General features: G+C 40.7%; 2 protein-coding genes across 4 annotated transcripts; one reads left to right on the top strand and one right to left on the bottom strand.

Annotated features, from left to right (window-relative positions):
- Window positions 1-1,987: 1,987 nt before the first annotated feature.
- Window positions 1,988-11,901, bottom strand: LOC136432721 (uncharacterized). 3 transcript variants are annotated; one of them, XR_010755565.1, is made up of 5 exons: window positions 11,756-11,901; window positions 10,822-11,005; window positions 7,560-7,709; window positions 3,907-5,699; window positions 1,988-2,931 (listed from the first exon to the last, which is right to left on the bottom strand). XR_010755565.1 is itself a non-coding variant. In XM_066424188.1 (5 exons), exons 1-5 carry the CDS (start codon window positions 11,806-11,808, stop codon window positions 2,763-2,765), a joined length of 705 nt encoding a protein of 234 aa, XP_066280285.1. In that variant the 5' UTR covers window positions 11,809-11,901; the 3' UTR covers window positions 1,988-2,762. The 3 variants fall into 3 exon arrangements, 2 of the variants coding, with proteins under 2 accessions (XP_066280285.1, XP_066280287.1); XM_066424188.1 differs by having other exon boundaries at window positions 5,551-5,699; XM_066424190.1 differs by lacking the exon at window positions 1,988-2,931 and having other exon boundaries at window positions 2,939-4,015; window positions 5,551-5,699; window positions 11,756-11,900.
- Window positions 11,902-15,899: 3,998 nt separating this feature from the next.
- Window positions 15,900-22,642, top strand: LOC136434188 (uncharacterized). The gene is made up of 7 exons (XM_066426955.1): window positions 15,900-15,908; window positions 16,164-16,261; window positions 17,283-17,347; window positions 19,868-20,254; window positions 20,598-20,720; window positions 21,147-21,258; window positions 21,556-22,642. The coding sequence occupies exons 1-7, from the start codon at window positions 15,900-15,902 to the stop codon at window positions 21,677-21,679; spliced, it is 918 nt and encodes a 305-aa protein (XP_066283052.1). The 3' UTR covers window positions 21,680-22,642.
- Window positions 22,643-22,828: the final 186 nt, after the last annotated feature.

Genomic DNA, 22,828 nt, shown 5'->3' with positions numbered 1-22,828 from the left:
CTTACAGACATTGTTATAGTAAAACTCAGGAACTGAGACAAACCGAGACTTTACCTATACCTGGAAATTAGAGTCAGGAAAGGACACCAGAGTGTATGTAAGGGTCACAATGTGGAAACTGTGAAAGGAAATGGGGCTGATGACCATGTGGTCATGTGTGATGACAACTTAAAAGCCGTTGAAAAATTATATCCGATAAGGGGAGGAGAGACAGAAGTGAATCGAGCACTACAGAAGAACAACAAGTATCGCAAGCTTTGACATATCGTTGCGGCAGACGTCAAATACCGTGAGATGTGTTTTATAGATGTATCAACACTGTTATATTTAACCGAAGTGTGATGAAGCTATGCAGATAAGGCTGATGACCATGTGATTATTTGTGATGACAACTTATAGTTATAAGCCGTCGAAAAATTATTCCCATGGAGGGGAGTAGAGATTTAAATGAAATCGAACATTACAGAAGAACAACGAGTGCCACAGGCTTAGACATATAGATGTGACGGAGGGCATATACCGTGAGATTTGTAAATATGTTTTTGTCTTCTAAATATGTATCAATACTGTTATATTTGAAATGTGCTATGCTCTCCTATGGGAGATAATGAAGAAGAAGAAGAAGAATGTGTGTGTTGGTTAAAGTGTATGCATGTGTGAGTGTGAAATCAAATTACGCAAGTTTCAGACAAAAAGTCATGGTCCACAAACTTGCGTCAGTTCCAGTAATAACTAGGCCACTTAAGCCGTTAAAGTCCTTTTATCCACTATAACCATGGGGCTTGTGTGGGTGAGACTCATTTCTTACAGTTGACGGTGTATAACTAATCTCTGTTTACAGGACAGCGTTGCGAGGCTACCAAACAATTGTATGTGATTCTATTAGTACATGTATCTCTGTGTTTACGAAATACAACTAGGTCACTGCATGAGGACTATTTTCGGAGTTTCTATATCCCTGTGAATATAAAGGATGCATAACGTCGCATGTCACCTATGTTCAACAGAGCTATAGAATTATATATTCTTTTTTTTTTCTTGATGGTAGTCAACTTTTATTCGCCAAGTGGAAATTAATATCCACTACGTGGGTGCGCCCGTAACGTACATCACTGGAACTTACTTACTCTTGATCGTGAGTTGTGAATGACGACACAACGAACTACTAGTACTAGATAAGTACTGACAGTTTTCTTGTCACCGTACAGCAGTGCTTTAAGGATCACGCGCCGTGACTGGTAGGCCATATAACTTACACGTCTTGAATTCATTTCTATTTTCTGTTGGCAATAAAAACGTGAAGTACACACCGTTACTAAGAAGAAGGATTTACGTAGATCTGGTATAGTGTATTTCTTTTGTTTTTTCTGCCGACCGCACTTCTATCCGAATTAAGGCGAACTCATCCGACTAGATGCCGAACTGAGCCGAATGAATTGCTGAGATACCTGTCCTGTAAACCCTAGCGATTAGTGCTGTTAATGCAGCAACAGATCCTGAAGTGATGTGTGACCAAAGGGCAGCATACTAGCTACATACTAAAGAGGATAGACAGAAGCAGAAAAGCTAATGATAACGTTCACGAATACAAATGGTTTGCTACATCAGAAAGAGAGTTCTTACAAAATCAACAAATCTTTCTAAAGAAACTCCTTTGGAATCTCTACTTTGATATATATAAATTTTTGCAAGTAATATAAGTGTATGTACAATGGAGGGCTTTTTCCCAGTATACTAAATATATAACATGATATATATAAAATATATCAATCTAACCGGAAGTTAACCTGTTGGCTTATCCATGTGTTCAGTGTCCGGAGAGATGAGTACTAGTCTCATCTTCATTTTCCCAGTATGAGCATAGTTTATTGTCAAGTATTTTCCATCAGTCACCCATTATCTTTCTTGAGGGAAAGTTATGTTAAAGTTTAATGTGGAAGCGTATGAATCAATGGTTGTTTGATAAATAAGACTATAGACTGCATCCCACTCTAAATATATATTTAATGTGTCTTCCTAGTACAGTTGAGCCTTGTAACTAATATAAATTCATTTGAACCAAAAAAAGCGATAGATATCCTTATTAATCTTTTGTCCTTTTTACAATTCTCCTTAGGGGGGCGTTACTGTCGGCAACCTAGGTGTACGTTGAATAATTTTTCAGGATGGTAGCTGACTGACTGGCATGTACATAAGTTTCTATCTTATCCCATTAAATCATAAACAAGGAGGGTTTTCTTTTATATGAACGATTCTTAGATAAGTAGCGAACCATCTATTTGAATTCAACCACAACGGTTAGTTCATGACATCCATTTTGCTATCAGGTGGTTTCATCTGTACCTTTAACCAGGCCAACATGACTTCTTCCATAAATGTATATTCATGACTGGACATTTTAGGCTTTATGCCTCAATGTTGCCTCCAAATGTCCTCGTTTCTTAGTAATGGTGCAAATATAGGTACAGATATACTTTATAATCAAGGGTTTGTCTAAATAAAGACATTAGAAATATGAACTTTTCCGTGTTGTTAAGGTGTATGGAATGGGAAAACATATGTTGCAATTAGTTTATACTACAAAACATTCTACTACAAAGTGTTGCTCACCCTATATCCTATTTAGATTACAATGCTAACATATTCGTTGTTCCAGGGGAGTGCGGTTATGACATCCGGTTTCAATGTGTATTTTGTGATAGCTGATCCGGAGTTATGACATGGCGGTCCTGTATGCCGTATATGGTCGAGACTTAGGTACTTTAATGCCGAGCGAAATGGTGAGATAGTTCTTCTTGAACGCTTGAGTAAGAGATGTCGCCGCGTTCATGGGCTTCAATGTCTATAGAAGGAAACAATGCTTCCCTGACTGCGCTTTTGCTGCTAACATACAATAGCTTCTCCTCCAGGGGTGCCTCATCATCTGGGCTCCTACGTGGACACAAGAAGGAATTGGTTATACGTAAATTGTACGATATAGCCATGGCACACGGATATAGAAACATTCATGAGCAAGTGGGTTTAAGACCTGCACAGAGTACTAGTGGTAGATCAGTTGAAATTCCATGATTGCTTCCAATATATAACTGTAGTATTCAGTCTGGAATCAGTCACAAGCAAGGTATTCAATAGGGGTGAAATGAAGAATATAAAAAAGGGCTGTCAATTTCCTCATATGTCAAAATATCCATTTCCACATGATGCACATGCTGGATAGTGCACATTTAAAAACAGAAGAACTTCCTGCATAATGCACAGTACCGCAAATTTTCCAGTTTACAACAAAACAGACCTATAGCATGGCTCTAGCTTGTGTATATTTTACCACGCTATAACTTGTGACCACTACGCAACTAGCGTAGTGGTACTTTGCAAGAATTTATGATGTGAAAAATATTGGTATGCGACGTCACAAAAGCAGTGGATTGCTCATTCCTTGATTCACACTGGAGTTAGACAGCCCAAAATGTGCATTAACTATAATGAAAGTCCCTTTTCTGTGTTGGAAAGTACAGTTGAGCTTTGCTTCAGATTTCATCTAACTTCTCGGGCTACTACAGCCCTACTATCACCAATACACCTATACCTCGTCAACGTCCCAAGCTATAACTCAGCTCCATTTGACTTCATATGTACCAAGAACAGGTAGACTATGGAACGCACTACCAGCCTCGGTTTTCCCGGTTATTATCTTCGCCGAGAAGATTATGTTTTCGGTTACGCCATCTGTAGGTTGGGTCCGTATGTTTGTCATATATAACTCGAGAAAGAAAGCTTTGATGAATCTTCATGATTTTTGGTAGGTGTGTAGTGGTTGTACCGTTGAAAGGAAGGTCAAGTTCAAAAATCATTTACCTGCCATTTTTCAACAGTACTGCAGCGGACTTTGCATGTTTGCTTACTTACTTACTTTGGTCGAGCTCCCACTCGAACCAGACTTGAAAGCTTCCTCCACTCCACCCTATCTTCCATCAGGGACTGTATTTCCTTCACTTCGGTAAGGTTGGTATCGGTTCTTTGCATGTTTGTGTGTTTGCATGTTGGCAAAAAAAGGGACGGAAACGTTGATGGATCTTCATAATTTTTTGGTAGGTGAGAAGCGGTTGTGGGAACGGAGGTCAAGTACCTGGCACTTTCCTACCGTTGTGTAGCGAGCTGTGTATGTCATATGTGTTTGTATGTCGCCAAGATAACTCGAGAAGCTGTTGATGGTTCTGTATGGTATTTAGTGGATTGGTAGGGTTTACAAAAGGAAGGTCAAGTTCGAAAATGGGCCTTCTAGCGGGTACCTAAGATACTGCAGCAGAGCCTCAAAATTTTGGGGCATATTTTATGCAAGTGCTATGGTCATGGGTTTTACGTTGTAGATAATTCATGCCACAGGAAGTAAGTTGTGTAAGTTTGGGCCCCTATCGGCTTGTTTGGAAATGCAGTGGGTGTTTTTGTTTTGACCTTCGGACAAGAATAACCTTGAGAAGGGGTCGACAGATTGTCGTGATGTTTGGTATGTATAGAGCTCAGATGGTGCTTTGCATGATAAAAGACAAATTATGCGAATCAGAAGCTAATTTGCATAATTAGTGAGGAAAGTTCGTAAATCCACTGCATTTCATATTGGGACTCTCAAACAAGTGACAGTGTCTCCGTAAACAGGTCATATAAAAAGATGGCCTTGCAAAAGTAGTTCATATAAACAACATATGGGGCACTATTCTCCAAGCAGAGGAGTGGGTCCGGCTGGTTTTTAACGTGTTCAGTTTAGGCAGTTTTGTCCAACACACGGTTGGCGACATAACGGAAGGGGGAGAAAATAGAAAGCCCGACAAAAATACCTAAAAACACGTATAAAACCAACCGGACCCACTCCTCTGCTTGGAGAGTACACTGCACGAAAACTGCACCACTGCTAGGTACGGAAAGGTCACATATGAACTATGTCTTTCAAAATGTGCTAGATTCTGAATAAAGATTTATTCTATTCATATATATTGACTGTACCATTTCATCATCATTTTCAACTTACACCACTGCAATATCAAACCTTTGTGGCCGATATAATACCAACATACTCATATTTTTTCATGACCAGTTATAACATATATCAGCACACTAGACACATATATTAGTCATGTACCACCAAATGATTTTTTAACCCTATCTAGACTGGACTCATTCGCCCCCCTCCCCTCATAACTGCCAAACGGTATGGTGTATGATCCAATTTGCATGGGGTGATAAGCATGTAAATATGAATCACTCTCCATAATAAGCCTTGATTATTTGGCGAAGATAATGTGTTCGTGGAACTCTAGTTCCAAATGTGAACACGTTCAAGACTGCAGTAAACAGAGTTCTCTTAAACGCCTCAAAGTTTATCCTATCGTACCTATTGTTGTATACTGTAAATCTGTAATATTACAATATTGAATCTGAGGTAATGCTAATTAAATCGGATGATACAATGTAAATTCGAGGCAAGATTGTGATGTGATTCTTTTTTGTTGTATTGTTATCTATAATTTGTACAACTATGAAGATGAAGCAACCCACCAGAGAATAAAGAGGGTCTTCCCCGCTGCTTCGTCTCCTTCTTGTTGCTCCAAATAAAGAATATTGTACATGACGTAGACACACTCGCCATTGTGAAGCCTTCCCAACATCATCTCATAACGCTCCTTTTGAGCTTCCAGGTTGTTTTCCTAAAAATATATCAAGGTTATCGGTAAATGACAGTTTACAGACGCCCTGTCCACCCCAAGTTGTACTGAAGACAGGCAGTAGTGTCTGCAAACATACCAAGCCCTAGGAAAATCGATATCAACATAATGTTTCCCATCGCGGTTCTGAAAAAGATTTGGGTCGTTAGGTGGGGATTCCCCCAAGATATTGGCTTAAGTGATCTAACAAATACAATTTAACAATATGGAAAGGGTATATATATGAAACAGCCTTATCTGCAAACATGCTAAGGCCTAGAAAAATGGATATTGTATTTCATACTTAAGTCCTGAAAGAAATAGGGTTGGTAGGTAGGGATTAACTCCCTCTTTTATGGCGACGCCTCAGGGGCGAGGCTAGTGGAATGATTTTGTGTGCAGGTTGCAAGAATTCTAGGAATTGTACAGGACGGAGTCCAACAGGAATTTGTAGTCAATAGGAATGTTTGGAATGTTAACAGGAAACTATCCAGAGGGAGTATCTCTGGAATTGCAAAGGATGTGGGTCATGTCGCCCCTGGTGGGGGCATTCGTCCAAGAAAACCAGGACACATGTGTCACTCTTATGTAAACATGGCCTATTTAAAGGGGGGCTAAACTTAAAATCGAAAAGTCTACTATACTTTGCTAGATATACCCCAAAGTCAAGTCCTCAGTTTTACATAAGTCCGCCATAGTTCAGGGCTCTTCAGCTCTCCCCTTATTTATAACTCGTGCCGTCCTGACGGCTCCTCGCCCGATTATTGAATTAATCAATTGTAAGGTCACAATATGTGACGTCAGGTCTCAACCTTTCCCATTCAGTATGAACAAGGATTTTGGATCTGGCTTTCATGAGAACGGATTTCAAGGAATTTTTTTTTAATTCAAAGCTCACTATCTCCTTGATTCCCTCCCATTCGTCGGAAAATTCCTCTAAATCTATCCTCATGAAAGCCAGATTGAAAAGCCCTATTCACTTTGGTTTGGAAATGCCGAGACCTGACGTCACACATTGTGACCGTACAATTGATTAATTCAATCATCAGGCGAGTAGCCGTCAGAACGGCCCAAGTTACCAATGACGGGAAAGCCCCGAACTATGGAGGACTTCCGTAAAACAAAAATTGACTTTAGGGTATATATAGCAAAGTATAGTAGACTATTCAATTTTAACTTTAGCCACGATTTAAGACCTCAGATCTACAGTTGTTCTTTTCTAAAGCACTGAGTGGCTGTTACAATGTCTTAAATGCTGGTCCTTCACAACTATAATATTTGATGTCCTTCTTCTGGGAACGAGTCATAACTGCATCAAGTTTATGCTGATGAAGATTTATACACTCTGCTTTCTATTACCTATACTAGTTAAAACGCATTAACCCCATTTCTGACAGACACCACAAACATGTCCAAGCCATGTACCACATGTAGACAGAAAATACCTGAAACCAAGGTGGTTTATTATCTGATTTTAAACCTCCTTGTCGAAACCAAGGACGGAATCTGAAACGATGTCAAAACGGAAATCATATTCGATCGATCAATAAAAAATTACACTGTCGTCAGGAAACTTATGTTAATAAGGTAAGCAAGCCAGTTAGAAAGATACTAACAAGAATGAAAAAAAAACATTTATTTACTACAAGTACTAGATGATTATCTGGCCACTATCCTGCTGATATATATAATCCTGTGCAATATTCCGAGAATTGTCGGGGACACATTTTTACAAAGTGACGGAATTACAAAATCAGACATTTTCTGTTGATAATGAACTTGCCGATTATTTCAACTTTAAAGTATCTATCCAGCATAGTAGCGATGTATACACTAAATATAAGAAACGTATAGGAAACTTACATTGAAATTGTCTTCTGGTCTGAGGAAATACTCTTCCTTCACTTGCACCAGCCCATCTTCTATGTCGAAGATGACGAAATTCCCAGCTTTCATTAATCCCAATTGTTGCGAAATGTTAACCGTGTAATCAGGCACTATCACGCCTGAAGCCTACAGAGGGACAACATGGATACTGACATTAGCGGGGCACAACAAGTCATTGTAAATATCATTGACACCAAGTATGGACTTTTAGATTTGTAAATTTGTACGTCTGTTTGTTAATATTGCTGTGTGCATGTAGGTATTTGAGTACAAGTTGTCAGTAGAGTGGCAGGAAGAAAGTAAGTGAGTGGGAAGATGATCGCAAAAGTCAGACATGCCAGACTGGCAGGAAGTAAAGGTCAGGGTTAGTAGAACAAGTCGTTAATCTATATGGAACACCTCCGTCAAAAAGCGCTAGTAGCACAGAAATGGCACGTGTTAAGCAGGGTACGTATACCTGTGACAGGTTTTCCACTGCATTAGCTGAATCAATGCTAAGGGAAAAAAAAACGAAATGAAAAAGAAAACAACTCGGGCGCTCATACAAGGGGATGGACCTTGTAACACATTGCTAACTACTGCGAAATCCGGTAGTGCAGAATTCCGCCTCTTCCGTGCTTGTGCGTGATACTGATTAATTTGACAGTGACACGGGAAGTGGAAGAAATGCATTTTGATATTTGATTACCAAAGATCATGCAGCTGTTATTCATGCAGTCAACACAGTGTGAACTGTGAACCCTGTCACAGATATACGTGCCCTGTCTTACACGTGCATCAGCTGGCCACCAACTACATTTACTCCTCCTCAAACAACCCTACTTGGTGGATACAGCCGTAAACAATGAAGGCATAGCATTTTTTTTTGGTCCGCTATGAAAGGGTTTCAGGGCAAAAAAAAACTCAACAAAAGCTCAGTCCCCATTATTCCCAGCCAAGCGGCGGCCATTTCTGCCCGTCGAGCGCTGTTTTTGAAGGAGGCGTTGGAAATAGAACAAGGGAATGGCTTATGGTGTTCCACTGGAAATATCCATTGATGAACTACAATTAAACAAGACACATGCGAAACTGTAACCTCACAGTCTCAGTCCTAGAGTACGATCAGTGCTTTGTCCCTAATTTATTTTCTAGTTCCTGATTATAAGCTATAGATTACTTATTGTCTTGAGGTTTTTAAAAATTTAACTTTGGAAACAATATCTGGAAGAAAGAGTAGAATATTGGAATATGAGAGCATCAAACAATGTTATGATAACGGAAATTACATTCATTACTGTACTGTCATTTGTTCGATGTGGTGGTTCACAACTGATAGCAAACACTTCTTATTTGTTCATTTTAAAAGTCAGAAAAGCTTTAAGTCGTCATAAAAACGACAGTTTGGCACCTTACATGTGCCATGTCTTAATGTCAGGAACGTCTTACTTTAAACGGTAACTGAAATTACCGTTTTGGGCGACAGGCATAAACCGTCTTGCACAGCGTACAAGAACAGTGACAGGAGCGATCTGACGTGATTTGTCGGAGGGCCTCGGTAGCTGGTTTCGCCAATTAACCGGTCATTCTCTGAACTGAATTTTTACGTTCTCGGCTGCAGCTGCTTTTTAAATTGTGTATGTCTCTGCAGGCGACAGCCGTTTTTTATGACTCATTAGGCCACCCATTGCCATAACTTCTTCTAAGTCAAAACCCATAAGTCATCTTGTGGTGCATTTTTCGTGAAACATGATACGTATTGTGACAAAATGAAGAAAGCATCGATGGTGCCCTTAATTTGGCTCATATCAAGTCGTAAAGGCTGGCGACAGCAATTTGTGCATTCAAATGAGAACGAGCCAATGATGTGAAATTTATTGGACATCGAAACGTGAATTATGTCACCCGGACGCCCCTCCTATAAGACACTGACAGCGTCTAATAAAGTACCCAATAAGAATTCCCGCCGCCTTTCTAGTTTATACTGGCAAACACACTAGCAAGTGGGCACAACATAAGACTTCGAATACAAAATCGTAAAGAAAAAACAATAATATCGTTGAAGAGGTTCATCAGTCACGTATAATCACATTTACAAGAATATTCGTCAAACAATGACTTGAAAAGGTAGCGAGATACGTACCTCCAAATTTTCGAAGTCAACTGTACATCTTGATCACGGAATGACCTTGTCTCGCGAGAACACAAAGAGGCGGGGGAGGCAGGACGATCTTCACAAGCCCCGTCCTAGTCTCGTGTTCTCGCGAGACTAGGTCATTCCGTGATCAAGATGTACAGTTGACTTCGAAAATTTGGAGGTACGTATCTCGCTACCTTTTCAAGTCATTGTTTGACGAATATTCTTGTAACCAAAAACAACAATATTATTAATGTGCCGCGCATGGCATTGCGTTTCACCTTTCTCACGAATCTAGCATCAGCAGGGCCTGACAGATCCGCCATTGCCGCACGGTGAGACATACCAAGGAGGTTAAAACCTATTTAAACCTCCTTGGACATACTTACGGCCTTACACTACAAGGGACGTTTTCATCCAAAGTTCCATTCAGATACAGTCGTGTATGGAGATTTGCGAGTTGGATGGATGTCGAAAACAATTGCTGTCGCAGCCTATCTTTCCCGTAAGCTGGCCCAAACTTATCACAGGAAATGTTTAGACAGCCGCCTGACGACCGACTCAAGTCCAGTGTGACGGGTGAACAAACATTCTACACAATTATTCGGGCATACCCGTGAACAAGCCAAAGTGTGTTAACGTCACTTGACGACGCGGTAAGCCGTGCGAACGTGAACACAGTCTGGAAAACAAACACTATCTTGGCACTTAACAGACACTTCTGATAGTTTTTTTAAGTACCACCCCTGTAACCAGTAGTTGACTCGAATTAATGCTACTGTCCGTCAGGTTTAGTGTGGAAGTGTTTTTTTGTCAATCTTAGACCTTCGGTCAATCTATTTTTGGGTCTTTCAGAGAAAGAAATGTTTTGTTTTCAAAATGTGATTTTTCAACTTCAACGATATGGTCAGGTGTCAAGTAACGAAAGCAGAGCGGAACTCTTTTATGGCATGGCAGAGTTATTTTGAAATTTGTTCGCAATCTAGCTATCAACAAAGGAAAAATACTTATGGAAAAGAAGAGAGTAAGACTCGAAAATCTCCTGCTATACGTTACTGAAGCCAAAGAACAAACCCATAGAAGTCCACAGAAAACAAAAAATAAACGTTCGAATAGGTGCCTTACCTCTGTCGGTGCCGCGTTGGCCAGACCACTGACCAACAGGATGACCATCACCAACACCACCGCAGTCTTCATCCTCTTTCTCTCGGACTTCTCTTCTAGCGCACAGAATCGGGAACCGTTCCTAACGTCAGTTTCCTGTCTCACTACACGGAGAGAGTTTCGTCCAACTCCCAGCCACGCGGCACTGAGTAAAGAGTTACGGCACTCTGTCTAAATTGGTCGGGCACGTCATGCTATGCTAATGATGTTCTGATGTTTCGCATTCGGGAATAAAGTTTGTCACGTCCTGAAACTCGTGACAGCACATTTTGGTGACTTACGAGATACATGTACGTGGACATCACACTTTTTTTCTTCCAAGTATTACGTACAAATTGAATTGGGCTTTACTTTCAGACGAACGTCTCCGACGTATTTCATGTGTGCCTGGCAATGAATCCATTCCAAACTGATGTGGTTAAACGAAAATGGGCGGTTTGGCCAAAGAAGGGCGGGAGGGAGAGGAGGGAGGGGGGCAAAGTACTGACTAAATAGAACTACATCCACGCTGTTTAGAAGTTTCACGTCCCTAAATTCAAAACTACAGTGATTTGACACCAAAAAAAAACACAACAAACCAAGCCAACAAGATATCTACTAACTAAATGACAGCGAAGTGATTGTTAGCTCCTTGCTTCGAAGCCAAATATCGGTATCAGAAACAACCTGTTCGTAGAAACATTTGCAAGAATGAACAGAAGGCCATGTCCGATGCACACTGGTGGATTCGCTGCCAACCTTGGGCAACGAGGAACAAGACATCAAACATGGCCTCAATATCGTCTGTAAATGCTCCCACACACTCTAGAACTATCCTGGTGGTAACTGTTATGTGTGCGAAGAGAATGTGAGGAAATGTGGGCTGAAATGTGTAGGGAAAGATTTTGAGACCCACCTCAGGTAGATACAAGTCTCCAAAATGGCGAATGTGAAAAGGTGTCGTTGCATGTGCCACGTCGACAAGAGGGTGCCACGTCAAACGGGTCAACTCTCAAGGACAGGCCCTATAGATTTCTAGCGAGGTCAACGACCATTAAGTCGGTTCTTTCAAATGCAAAGTAGCCAAATAACGACGATCTACTGGCACGCGAGGGGCAGGAAGGAATATTTCACACCCATGTCCGTCGATTGCCGGTTGGTTGGTTGTTAATACGGGCAATACATTACAAATGAACTTTAGTTTGCAGCACGTGCTTTCAGAGTAGGTGACTTCAAATCCTGGCTATGTAGGGCAGATGTAAGCTAGCACTGAATTTTTTTAAACATCGATACGACCTGACTACACACCGTTATATTTCAAAGTGCAGTATAGGCGTTGCGCCACGCTTTTGAGAGCTTTTTTGTACTTTTTGCATGGTTCAAGCAGGTTAAATGACAATGAAGTTTCTTGAATATTCATGCCCAACAAGGGCTAAAGGCATTGAAATATTGAGAAGATACTAATAAATATACGCTATGCCTACTCTATGACATATGCGAACATTTCCTCCTTTGTCAAATGTACATACCTTTGGTCTAGCAGTATGGTACTAAAAAGAGAATCTTTGTAAAGTGAGTTTTCCAGAACAAAGTGTACTTCATTTTCTAGTGAGTGAGTGAGTGAGTGAGTGAGTGAGTGAGTGAGTGAGTGAGTGAGTGAGTGAGTGAGTGAGTGAGTGAGTGAGTGAGTGAGTGAGTGAGTGAGTGAGTGAGTGAGTGAGTGAGTGAGTGAGTGAGTGAGTGAGTGAGTGAGTGAGTGAGTGTGTGTGACTGAGGAAGAGTGAATGAACGAATGCAATCCAATTACGAAACGTTTTAGACAAAAAGTCATGGCCCACAAACTTGTGTCAGTTTAAGTCATAACTCGGCCAGTTAACACCCAACTGTGTAAAATTCCTTATATCTACTATAAACAGGTGGCTTTTGTTGGACGAGACTCATTTCTTACAGTTAACGATGTAAATCTAATCTCTGTTTACACAAGAAAGCGTTGAGAGGCTACCAAAGACTTGTGTGTGACACTATTAGTACATGTACATGTGTGTGACAGCATTAGTACATCTCTATGTTTACAAAATAAAACCATGTCACTGCATGAAGACCGGTTTTTCCCATTTTCGGAGTTTCTATATCCCTGTGAATATAAAGGATGCATAACGTTACTTGCATGGGATCCAGCCTTCTTGACGAGGAGCGTAGCTTGGGTAGCGTACTAAAGCTAAGAAGGCTGGACTCCAGGCTATAACGTTACATGTCACCTATATTCAACAGAGGTAAAGAATTCCTTTATTTCTTGAAGGTAGCCAACTTTTATTCAAGTGGAAATTAATATCCACTATGTGGGCGTGCCCGTTATGCACATCACTGGAACTTACTCTTGAGTTGTGAATGACGACACAACGAACTACGAGCTGTACTGAATAAGCAATCACAGTTTTCTTGTTTTACAGTACAGCAGTGCTTTAAGGATCACGCGCCGTGACTGGTAGGCCATATAACTTACACGTCTTGAATTCATTTCTATTTTCTGTTGGCAATGAAGACGTGAAGTACACACCGTTACTAAGAAGAAGGATTTACGTAGATCTGGTATAGTGTATTTCTTTTGTTTTTTTTCTGCCGACCGCACTTCTATCCGAATTAAGCCGAACTCATCCGACTAGATGCCGAACTGAGCCGAATGCAATGCTGAGATACCTGTCCTGTAAACCCTTAAGCGATTAGTGCTGTTAATGCAGCAACAGATCCTGAAGTGAAGTGTGACCAAAGGGCAGCACACTAGCTACATAAAAGGATAAACTAATAATAACGTTAAATGCAAATGGTCTGCTATTTCAGAGAGTTCGCTATGGCGTCTGTTTTTGTTTGCGAGGTTCCAAGCATATCTGATGACGCACATGTTCCCCTTCTTGGCGTCTCATATATTGTGTTGCCTTTGAACTTATTTTCCCGCCCACCCCCTCCCCACGGGCCGATGACGACAATTGAAAATGATTATTTCAGTTACTTTTGATTGCCCCAGGCCCCGAATGTCTTACTTTACTTAATGATATTCCAGCACACATAGCTATAGATCCTCAACGGCGATTTTGACTGTAACTTAGAATGGAGTACAGCAAAATACTCCCGGGTCCTTATTAGAAGGCTTGGTACTTTACTTTGTTATGGCTAGAAACGGCGATCTTCAGGGTCATTGGCGAGTGCGTGAGGTCACGTTCGAATAGCTAACGTTACGTTAAATTTGTTTTACCCACAACGGGAAGTACGCAAATATCCAATCAAGGATGATACATTTTTAGTTAAACATTTTTGTCTAGATCATCAGTTGTCGGAATCAGAAGGCGACAAAGTTAGCGTACTGGCGGTCACCTTGTCGTGCAAAATCATCTTTGTAGATCTGGACCCCATGTTAGCGTAACCAAGTCGGAGCAAATCTTTTTAACGTTACTGAAATTTTATAATTGTTAGGCAACAGAGAAGGGCAATGATGAATCAAACATCCCACGAAATGTGTTATTAACAGTCTGGGCACGATTCAAATGTTCCTAGATTTTTAGTTGGGTGTTGACAGAAAATGTACAACAAACTGAAATAGTTTGCCTCTGGACAGACAGATTGTGATTACTGTGAGTGTTTGTATTTTCGGGGTGTATTTTTAAACATGGGGCACGTTTTTATCTAATGTTTTGACAGGTGGGCTTTTTTGTAACGTTAGATATAAGCAGTAACGTCAGGTGGTTATCATGAACCGTGTATCATGTAATTTACCAATTTCGCAACCGGCTATAGCCGTTCGGCAGACATTCACAGTGAACCTATTCGGTATCGTTCAAAGTTATTGCTATTCGTTCAGATTTCGCTAGATGGGTCTTCTCGACGTGATATCCAAATTCGATGTCCACATTCGTAATAAACACATGCGTGATGATGTACATCTTAACGTTTTGACAGTTCACGTAGTACCTAACAGTATTGTTTAATCATAATCTATAGGTACCTTGAGAAAATTGTCTAATTTTTCTCCTTTAATTTGTATCTTCGATCATATACTAGTATACTATATATCTAGGTCGGTAAGTGGGCATATGATTACTCACACAAAATTGTTTGCTTTGCCAAGAAGACGCTCAAAAGTCAAGTGTTGACAAAACAGGTGTGATTTGTTTACATTTCTGATAACACCAGCCAGGCACATAACGCGGATGTTTGATCGGCAAAGGTCAACTTCCTTTTTCTAATGCCTTGTGCCTTGCGCTTGTGTTTGTGTAATTTTTGTCGCTGAGTCATAGATTTGCTGAGAAAACGGCCCTGCCTCTGTTTCAAAAACATTTGTTGAAACACTTAATCTACTCCTAAAGGCAGTGTTAAGACCTAACCTTACTAGGCAAAATAAAACTATCCTTACAGCCGACCTTTTAAAAACGCAAAGTCTTTGTTTACGCGTGACCCACAGTTCTGGGGGAATTGTCATTTGAATCTAACTGAACCAGAGCAAGCCGCTAGGGGGCCCAAACCTTCACCAATTATTCATTACATCACAAGATATCTGCCACCAAAAATTCAAGGCAATAGCACATTCAGGTCAAAGGATTCAAGAAAACGGAAGTTCTGCTGCAGTACCAAGGTCACATACCAGGGGGCCCAAAATCGACTCTAAATTTCGGCTTCCCAACTCCTGTCTACATACCAAATGTCATTGTAATCCATCAAGAGGTTCTTGAGTTATGCTGTCTACAGTAGTCCGGAAACACAAACACACAGACGCGCGCGCACACACACACACACACACACACACACACACACACACACACACACACACACACACACACACACACACACACACACACACACACAGACACACACACACACACACGCATACACACACACACAGACAGACACACACAAAACTATATCTCCATTTTTCATGGAGATGAAAATAGCTTACGCATTTGACTTGCGTCAACATTCTTTCTCAAAAATACACAAACAGACACCTGAGTAATTTCCCACAGTCACGTGTTATTGGCACGACCACGCTTCCATTGACAAGGGGTACAAGCATGCCAGTGGTCTTCAGCATTAGAATCAAATGAGTGCGTATGTCTGGAATAAGAGTGAAGCGTTCTTACTAAGGCGACTTTGACAATGAAAATAGGTCAGAAAGAAACGTTTAAGAATTGGGGTGAAATGTGAGATAGTTTGTGACACTTCCCCTAGACTTTGTAATGGAATAGCCTCCCCCCTTTTGATTGGCTAGTAATCATGTGACCGCCATACAAATACACAGTGATTTCCGGCTTTGGCTCATTTATTCAATGTAACAGTTACTACCTACAGGCGAACATGAGGTCAGCTACTGCAACGTTCACTTTGAGATTTGTGATGGCCTTGGCCATGGGACTATTCAGTCCTGGGCATTCAGGTACCAACAACTTTTATTGTATTTCACATCTTCATGCGTCTGCACTCCGCAAACTCGGCAGCAATGACGTAAGCAAAACCAAAGCATTGCGAGCGCATGATGTAATTGGCGATGGCAAGGCACATGACTGTGACTGTGACTGAGGTACAGGTGGTAGGTGGTATAGTTATCAGGAGCATGTCCAGACATGCCCAGATGCATGCGGACATCCGGTTTCATGGTCGAACCGTATAATATAAATGTATCTAAGTTCGCGGTGGGTGATGTACATATCATCACATTTTGCCACAGGTTGAAAAGGATTTTTTTTCAAAGCGACCGTTATACGTTATAAGTTATTCTAATTGATATTCATATATATTTTCGAGTACTTTAATTCAAGCGTTAACAAGTTTGACCTTGGTTTGACACATCACATAACTGAACACAATAACTTATGGGTAGAAAACCTGTAAGAAATTGTTCTATAAAAGATAAAACACACACACAATACCAATAAGTATCTCCTTATGTATTCAATTTATTTTTGTGACGTATGGGGAATTTACGCCTAATAATATCTCAGCTATGCGATTCAAAAACTGAAAAAGACTAATTCATTTGTTCTATAAAATGTGCTAGCTGTATGGTGTCCCTAACATACAGATTTATACTGTTCATCGCAGTGTAGTTAAAGACCAATTGTCGCGTCAAACTGCGTTTTTAGTGTTGTTGTGGTCTGCCCAACGTCATAGGCGTCCGTCGTACGAAGGTGGTTCTATCAATGTAGCAAATACTAGCAACACATAACGATTGCCTGATGTCATAATGCTTCGTCATGGAAGCTTTATCATTGACCTTTTGTTGAACCCTGAAACACTATGTGCAACTGCTGAATGAAATATATATACACAGCAACTGGCCTTTACTTTGCTGTCTGCAAGATTGATTCTCTAGCAATAGTAGATAAAGTGTTGGTCTATCAATTTTACTATGATGCTCACAAACACATATATATCTGTGTTACCATTACCCTTTGCAGCTGGGCGCACCAATATCACGCTTCCAGGACGGCTCCACTTCAGACTTTGGCGGGGGTGGAGTGGGGTGAGATATTCGTAGTCTATATATAGAAATAAACTGAGGAGGCGTGGCAGGAATACAAGCGACATGAAATCACTAGGGCAGTCATATGAAATAGTGAAAGTTGGAATAGAGATACAGTGAAATTTAAAAATAAAAGGATAGATATAAGATGATTTTGGTATTTTTCCGTAGACTTTGTAACAGGACGGTACCTTCCCAAACGTTTTGATTGACGAGGTGAGGTACCCCGTGAATTCCAGGCTTTGCTCATTTCAAGGCTTCGACGCAGGAAAATAGAGTCGGCTACTGTAACGTTCACTTTGTGCTTAGTGCTCGCCTTGGGACAGGTCAATGCTGAATACTTAGGTACCAAAAACATATGTATAGTCTGCAAAAACTGTTTTCTACAAAGGCATAAACGAGGGTTGTTTTGCCTTGTGCAGTCTGTGACGTATGGTTTTCCCCTAGAAAACTATATATCATGCCTGATCTGGGCACAAAAAGTTGCTGGATCTGGAAAATACCAGACTTTGTTTGTGCGGGAGAACCTGCTAACGTTACATGCTTCCATAATGGTGATAATGTCGTTAACCGACTAAACAAATAAGACCTGATCTAGCCAGCTGCTTGCCCAACTTTACCACCGAGTCAGGACCTTGTGAGCGTGCTTATCTAAAAATGCATGATTTAAATAAACATGATCACGAGTACAGATTCCTCGTTATTTCTATTCAGACGTTGGCCATGTTGGACGAAACATTTCAAATTTTGAACTGCGCTGCATGTAACTGTCCGTTTCCCCTCTTTTCTGAAGCGTCCCCGGGCCCCAGATGCGTTCCAGTTGCATGACGCAAAAGTATGTACAGTACTAGGTAAACCTCGTGATAATGACGACAGTATGGTGGTGGGCTGTAGGTGTTGGGCGTGGTCATGAATGCGTGCTTTGTGTAGGTGTAACATGGAGGATATTAGCAACAGTGAATATCAATAGTCCAGGCGGAGGTTTAAGATCTTCAAATAGCTTTATGGATGATTGATAGCCGTTTGTACTGTTACTCTGTTTCTGAAGACAGGGAAAACAATACTAATTTCTCATAGATACAGATATTCAGAGCTAATATTGTCGTGCTGATAAGAAAATGGATTTATAGGGGTCAATACCAGGTCATTACAGGTGCAGTTGGACCGCAGGTCGCTGCGCAAACAAAATGAGCGCTGCAAGCCATAGGCAACATTTCCCATTTTGAGTGATGCACTGTTCATACTGTTCATACGTTCCCATAGTACATATGTACATTTTTTGCGTCCAGTCATGCCACAAAGAACCCTAACTTAGAGGTCCAGGCATATCAAGAAGTCGTAGAATACTAATCTTGCATCATGCCAAACCCTTTTGACTGTAGTAGTAAGTAGTACTAGCGTAGATCAACAATCTTGTCAAAGATGTGTGAATTTACTTTCGTTTGCGTTATCGGGATTTTTTATGGCAAATCTGATGCAAATACATGGTCAAAAGTCTATTTTGTGTTACTGTTCACGGTTCCTAAACCTGCAACCCTCTACAACATTACACAGTTGTCTGGATTTAGTCACAGACAATACCAACGACATGCCAGGTTTCCCTCACGTGGCTGATCATGTACCTGGGCACAGTTTTGCCGCGCTCACTCTGCACTTGTGCATGTCCCATCGGCGTGATCAGGACGATTCCATTTTCATTGAGATGTGCGAGGGCGGGCAGGATGTGTAATTTAGAAATATCAAAAAGAAGGCGGAGGTGTAACTATAATTACAGTAACACATAAGATAGAAACACCATATTGATCTTGGAGGAATTTAGAAGGAAGAGAAAAGGAAACTTTTCTAAACTTGAGCAACGCTTTGTAGTGGTATGATCTATATCGTCATGAATCATCTGATCTGGCTATCATGTGACCGTAGCTTTAAAAAGGGTGGAATTTTCGAGATTGTTTAATCTACACCCCTCGCGAACAAAATGCAGTCAGCTATCATTGCCTTTTCCCTGTGTTCCGTGATTGTTGCATGGGCAGTCGGACAAGTCCAGGCTGTATATACAGGTATTACTGGCACCTTTAACGTTTCTCTTTGTATTTGTTCTAAGACTTTTCCATTTTGTCTTTCTCTGAGTCTTACTTATTTGATTCAATCACGTGAAAGTCGGCTCTTTGTTATATGTTAGTACGAAGCACATGACTGTAACGCGACACGACGGAAATGAAGGTGTTTTGTAGTGAATACAGGTAACCATTTCAGGGTTGACGTCTTTTGTCTGGCTTTGTGTGATCACATTACGTTAGCCCCCACCAGACTTGTCTAGTAGCCAAATACATTGGACAAGAACAAGACAAATCTTTCACCCAAATCTGACCAATTGCTACAATTCTTTCGGTCGTGACTGGAGTACTGGACTAATATAACCCACAAGCAGATATTGGGAAAGGTTCGTCACTCCCAACAATTAAAGTGCCTTGAGCGTTTTAGAATTAGACCACACTAACGTACATTTTCTTTTATGTTCAGCTTTGGGAACGAGATCGGTCAACGACGTCGTTTTGACTCAAGTACTAGCTGTAGATGCCAACCTCACCGTTCCTGTCGGCAGTACGGCGACGTTTGGATTCAAGTACGTGCATCCTGAACCCGAAAAAGAGGAGTATGTATGGAAGACCATCTTTTCTCTGCAAGAGGGGCGTAACAACTTCTGTGAAACGGCAAATCAGATTACTGTGTGCCACGGAAAGTTTCGAGATAGAGCTGTCATCGAGGACAATGAAGAAGAAGGGTTACTTACCCTGACCCTGCCTGACGTTCAGCGGTCAGATGAAGGTTGGTACGAAGCAGAGGTCAGGGTGAAGTTCCATCCTCATGGAACCCCTGCCAACGTCAAAACGTTCCTACGTGTTACAGGTGAGATCTCTTCATAGTTTCGGTTTATGGTGGGTAACGTTACGTGATGATGAAAGCAAGACATTGAAGCGTTACTGCCAATAGTAAAAAAATTAGACATGCTTGTGGCGACTCTTTTTGGGGCTATGTAAGGACAGACAATTTAATGTGAGGTTTTGCATATTTGACACAGAGATACCGTGCATGGAATCTGAATTGCACGTGCGCATTATTCTATTCATTTTTTTTCAATTAGCGTTTATTTTTTACCTTGTGTTTACGTAACATACTACCGTTCCTGCTTTGCTCTCCAGTGTCTTATTCCTGAAAAAAAGTGATGCATGGAAAAAAACTATTATTTCAGACGCACCAACATGTCGTGCCCTGATATGCCCGGGCAGTAACATGTTTATCTGCAGAATGGAAACCAGAGGTAATCTACCAACCTGTACGTGTGAATGTGCCGACGGGACGGAGAAGACGACAAGTAAAACATTTTGATTATATCCTACATGTCTAACAGTAGTCAAGCAATGTTGAAATGTTAGATTCTGAACCTGATATCATACCGAACAATAAACACATCTTGTGTGTGTGTGTGTACGTGTGTTTGTATGTGTGCCTGTGTGTGTGTGCGCGCGCGTGTGGTGTGTGTGTGTAAGTGTGTGTGTGTGTGTGTGTGTGTGTGCACGCGCGTGTGTGTATGTGTGTGTGTGTGTGTGTATGTGTGTGTGTGTGTGTGTGTGTGTGTGTGTGTGTGTTACCTGGATAGAGGCAAAGGCGAGAGACACGTGCGATTCATTGCGTCGTCCATAATTTTCAAGGTGGACTCTGAGTGTTGTGTGCACGTGATGTTGTGCTGTGTTGTGATGTATTGGATATTGCAGCATGTATTTTGTTTTATACACCACAGGCTGGGGCACTACAGTCTTTGGGTTTATAGTTCTGGGGATGACTCTTGTTGGACTCCCTCTTTGCATACTACTCCCTGTGGTGATCAGCAAAGGCTGGGTGGTCATAAACAGGTCAGTTTTGATGACTTACCGAAGCGTTTGATTACCCTTGCAAATGTTGTATGCTTAACATATCGATGTGTAGCAATGTCTGTGTTGATAGGTACTTCGGTGAAGAAACAATTGTTATTGTTTGACCATTGTATACATCACCATATCTCCCTCTATGTACTGTAGTAGGCGCGTCAACATAAACATCCGTAAGTCTCGACACAACAATTCAATTGTGCCAAAAAAAGATAGAGCGGTGATAGAAGAAATCACACTTGCTTTTATTAGTATGAAGAGAATTTTTGTTTAACTTTGCAGGCCACAAGGCATTGGATGCGATGCTGTACTGTTCCCTAGATGTCCGACATGGCAAGGGGCACGCAGTGTAAACCTCACAAGCGACGACGAGGACAATGGGGATAAGGAAGATCTTGATTTGTAGATATAGTGCCTTGTACAACAATGATTAATGTAAAAGTAAGTTATCTTGATAAAAAGTCCTCTAGCACATATGTATATATTATCAGTGATACTTGTTGTTTGTCATACATAGATATATTACGATACCCTTGCGTTTAGTCTTGAAGGAATTTTAACAAACAGTAAAAGAAATTTAAACTATGAAATTTACATTCCGTCACGCTCATCACTCTCGGCTCATGTAACAAAATTCTGAAGTTGTCAATATCTTCGTTTGTGTTTATAGTTAGCTGCATGAGGCGTCAGAGCATGTAGCAAATTATTTTAGTCATAGACATTATTACACAAATGTATCTTATGACTGAGAGAAGCTGTATGAATATGGGGACATGCGTGCAAGTTGAACGTTGCTGACTCTGTATAGATAGCATGCTTACCGTGACAAAAAAATGTAGGTGTTACCAAACGCATAGTGTTTCATTTTTTGCATGCTGCTTTGTTACATGCTTGTGATTTCTTGCAACTTGTATGTAGAACTTGGTAATTCTATAGGCCGCACTGAATAGAGTAAAGTGCAAACCTATATAGAAGAATATTTATCCAACCAGACTGTCTTTTTCTAAATCATTAAATCATATTACTGTAGGAAAAACAAGGCACGATGGATGAAATGTATCAAAGATTACCTTCTATATGTTTTTTACCTTTTATATAGTAACCACCAACAATGATACTCTGCATATTAACCAGGACGATTCCATAAAGTTTGTATCAGCCGTGACGTTATAAAGATACATGTTGTTGATCATCTCTACATTATCCCTACAAACTAATTGCAATTTGCTTACTGATTTGCCCTGCAACATACTTGAATATATTCAAGAAATCACATCGACGCGGCATCTCAGAACAATTCAATGTGGAGTCCATACACGGCCATGACATTGGCCACTGTTCGTTCGTCATAAACGTGAATTTGATATGATTGTCTCCCAAATCTAACTTTCTTGTTGCCATATTTGGTCTCATTTGTCAACAGGGTTTTGCTTTAACGTACTATGCAATCAACTATTGATTACATAATTTACAAAAACATATATAGGCTGCTGCTGATACCTTGCATCTAATATTATGAAGTGAACGTACTTGTGAACATAATACAAAACATTAT

This window comes from Branchiostoma lanceolatum, chromosome 4, assembly GCF_035083965.1.
Source record: "Branchiostoma lanceolatum isolate klBraLanc5 chromosome 4, klBraLanc5.hap2, whole genome shotgun sequence".
Lineage (NCBI taxonomy): Eukaryota > Metazoa > Chordata > Leptocardii > Amphioxiformes > Branchiostomatidae > Branchiostoma > Branchiostoma lanceolatum.
The sequence above is the reverse complement of the archived record's forward strand: the minus strand, read 5'-3'. Positions and strand labels throughout refer to the sequence as shown.

Bases quoted from the DNA above. Each gene is read 5' to 3' on its own strand.
- LOC136432721 (XM_066424188.1), bottom strand. From the start codon at position 11,808: ATGCAACGACACCTTTTCACATTCGCCATTTTGGAGACTTGTATCTAC. The intron at 11,006-11,755 runs GTGGGTCTCAAA...CTCTTTACTCAG, and splicing joins GAGACTTGTATCTACCTGAG to TGCCGCGTGGCTGGGAGTTG. The intron at 5,700-7,559 runs GTAAGTTTCCTA...ATATATTTTTAG, and splicing joins GACCAGAAGACAATTTCAAT to GAAAACAACCTGGAAGCTCA.
- LOC136434188 (XM_066426955.1), top strand. The intron at 16,262-17,282 runs GTACCAACAACT...TACCCTTTGCAG, and splicing joins ATTCAGTCCTGGGCATTCAG to CTGGGCGCACCAATATCACG. The intron at 21,259-21,555 runs GTCAGTTTTGAT...TTAACTTTGCAG, and splicing joins GGCTGGGTGGTCATAAACAG to GCCACAAGGCATTGGATGCG.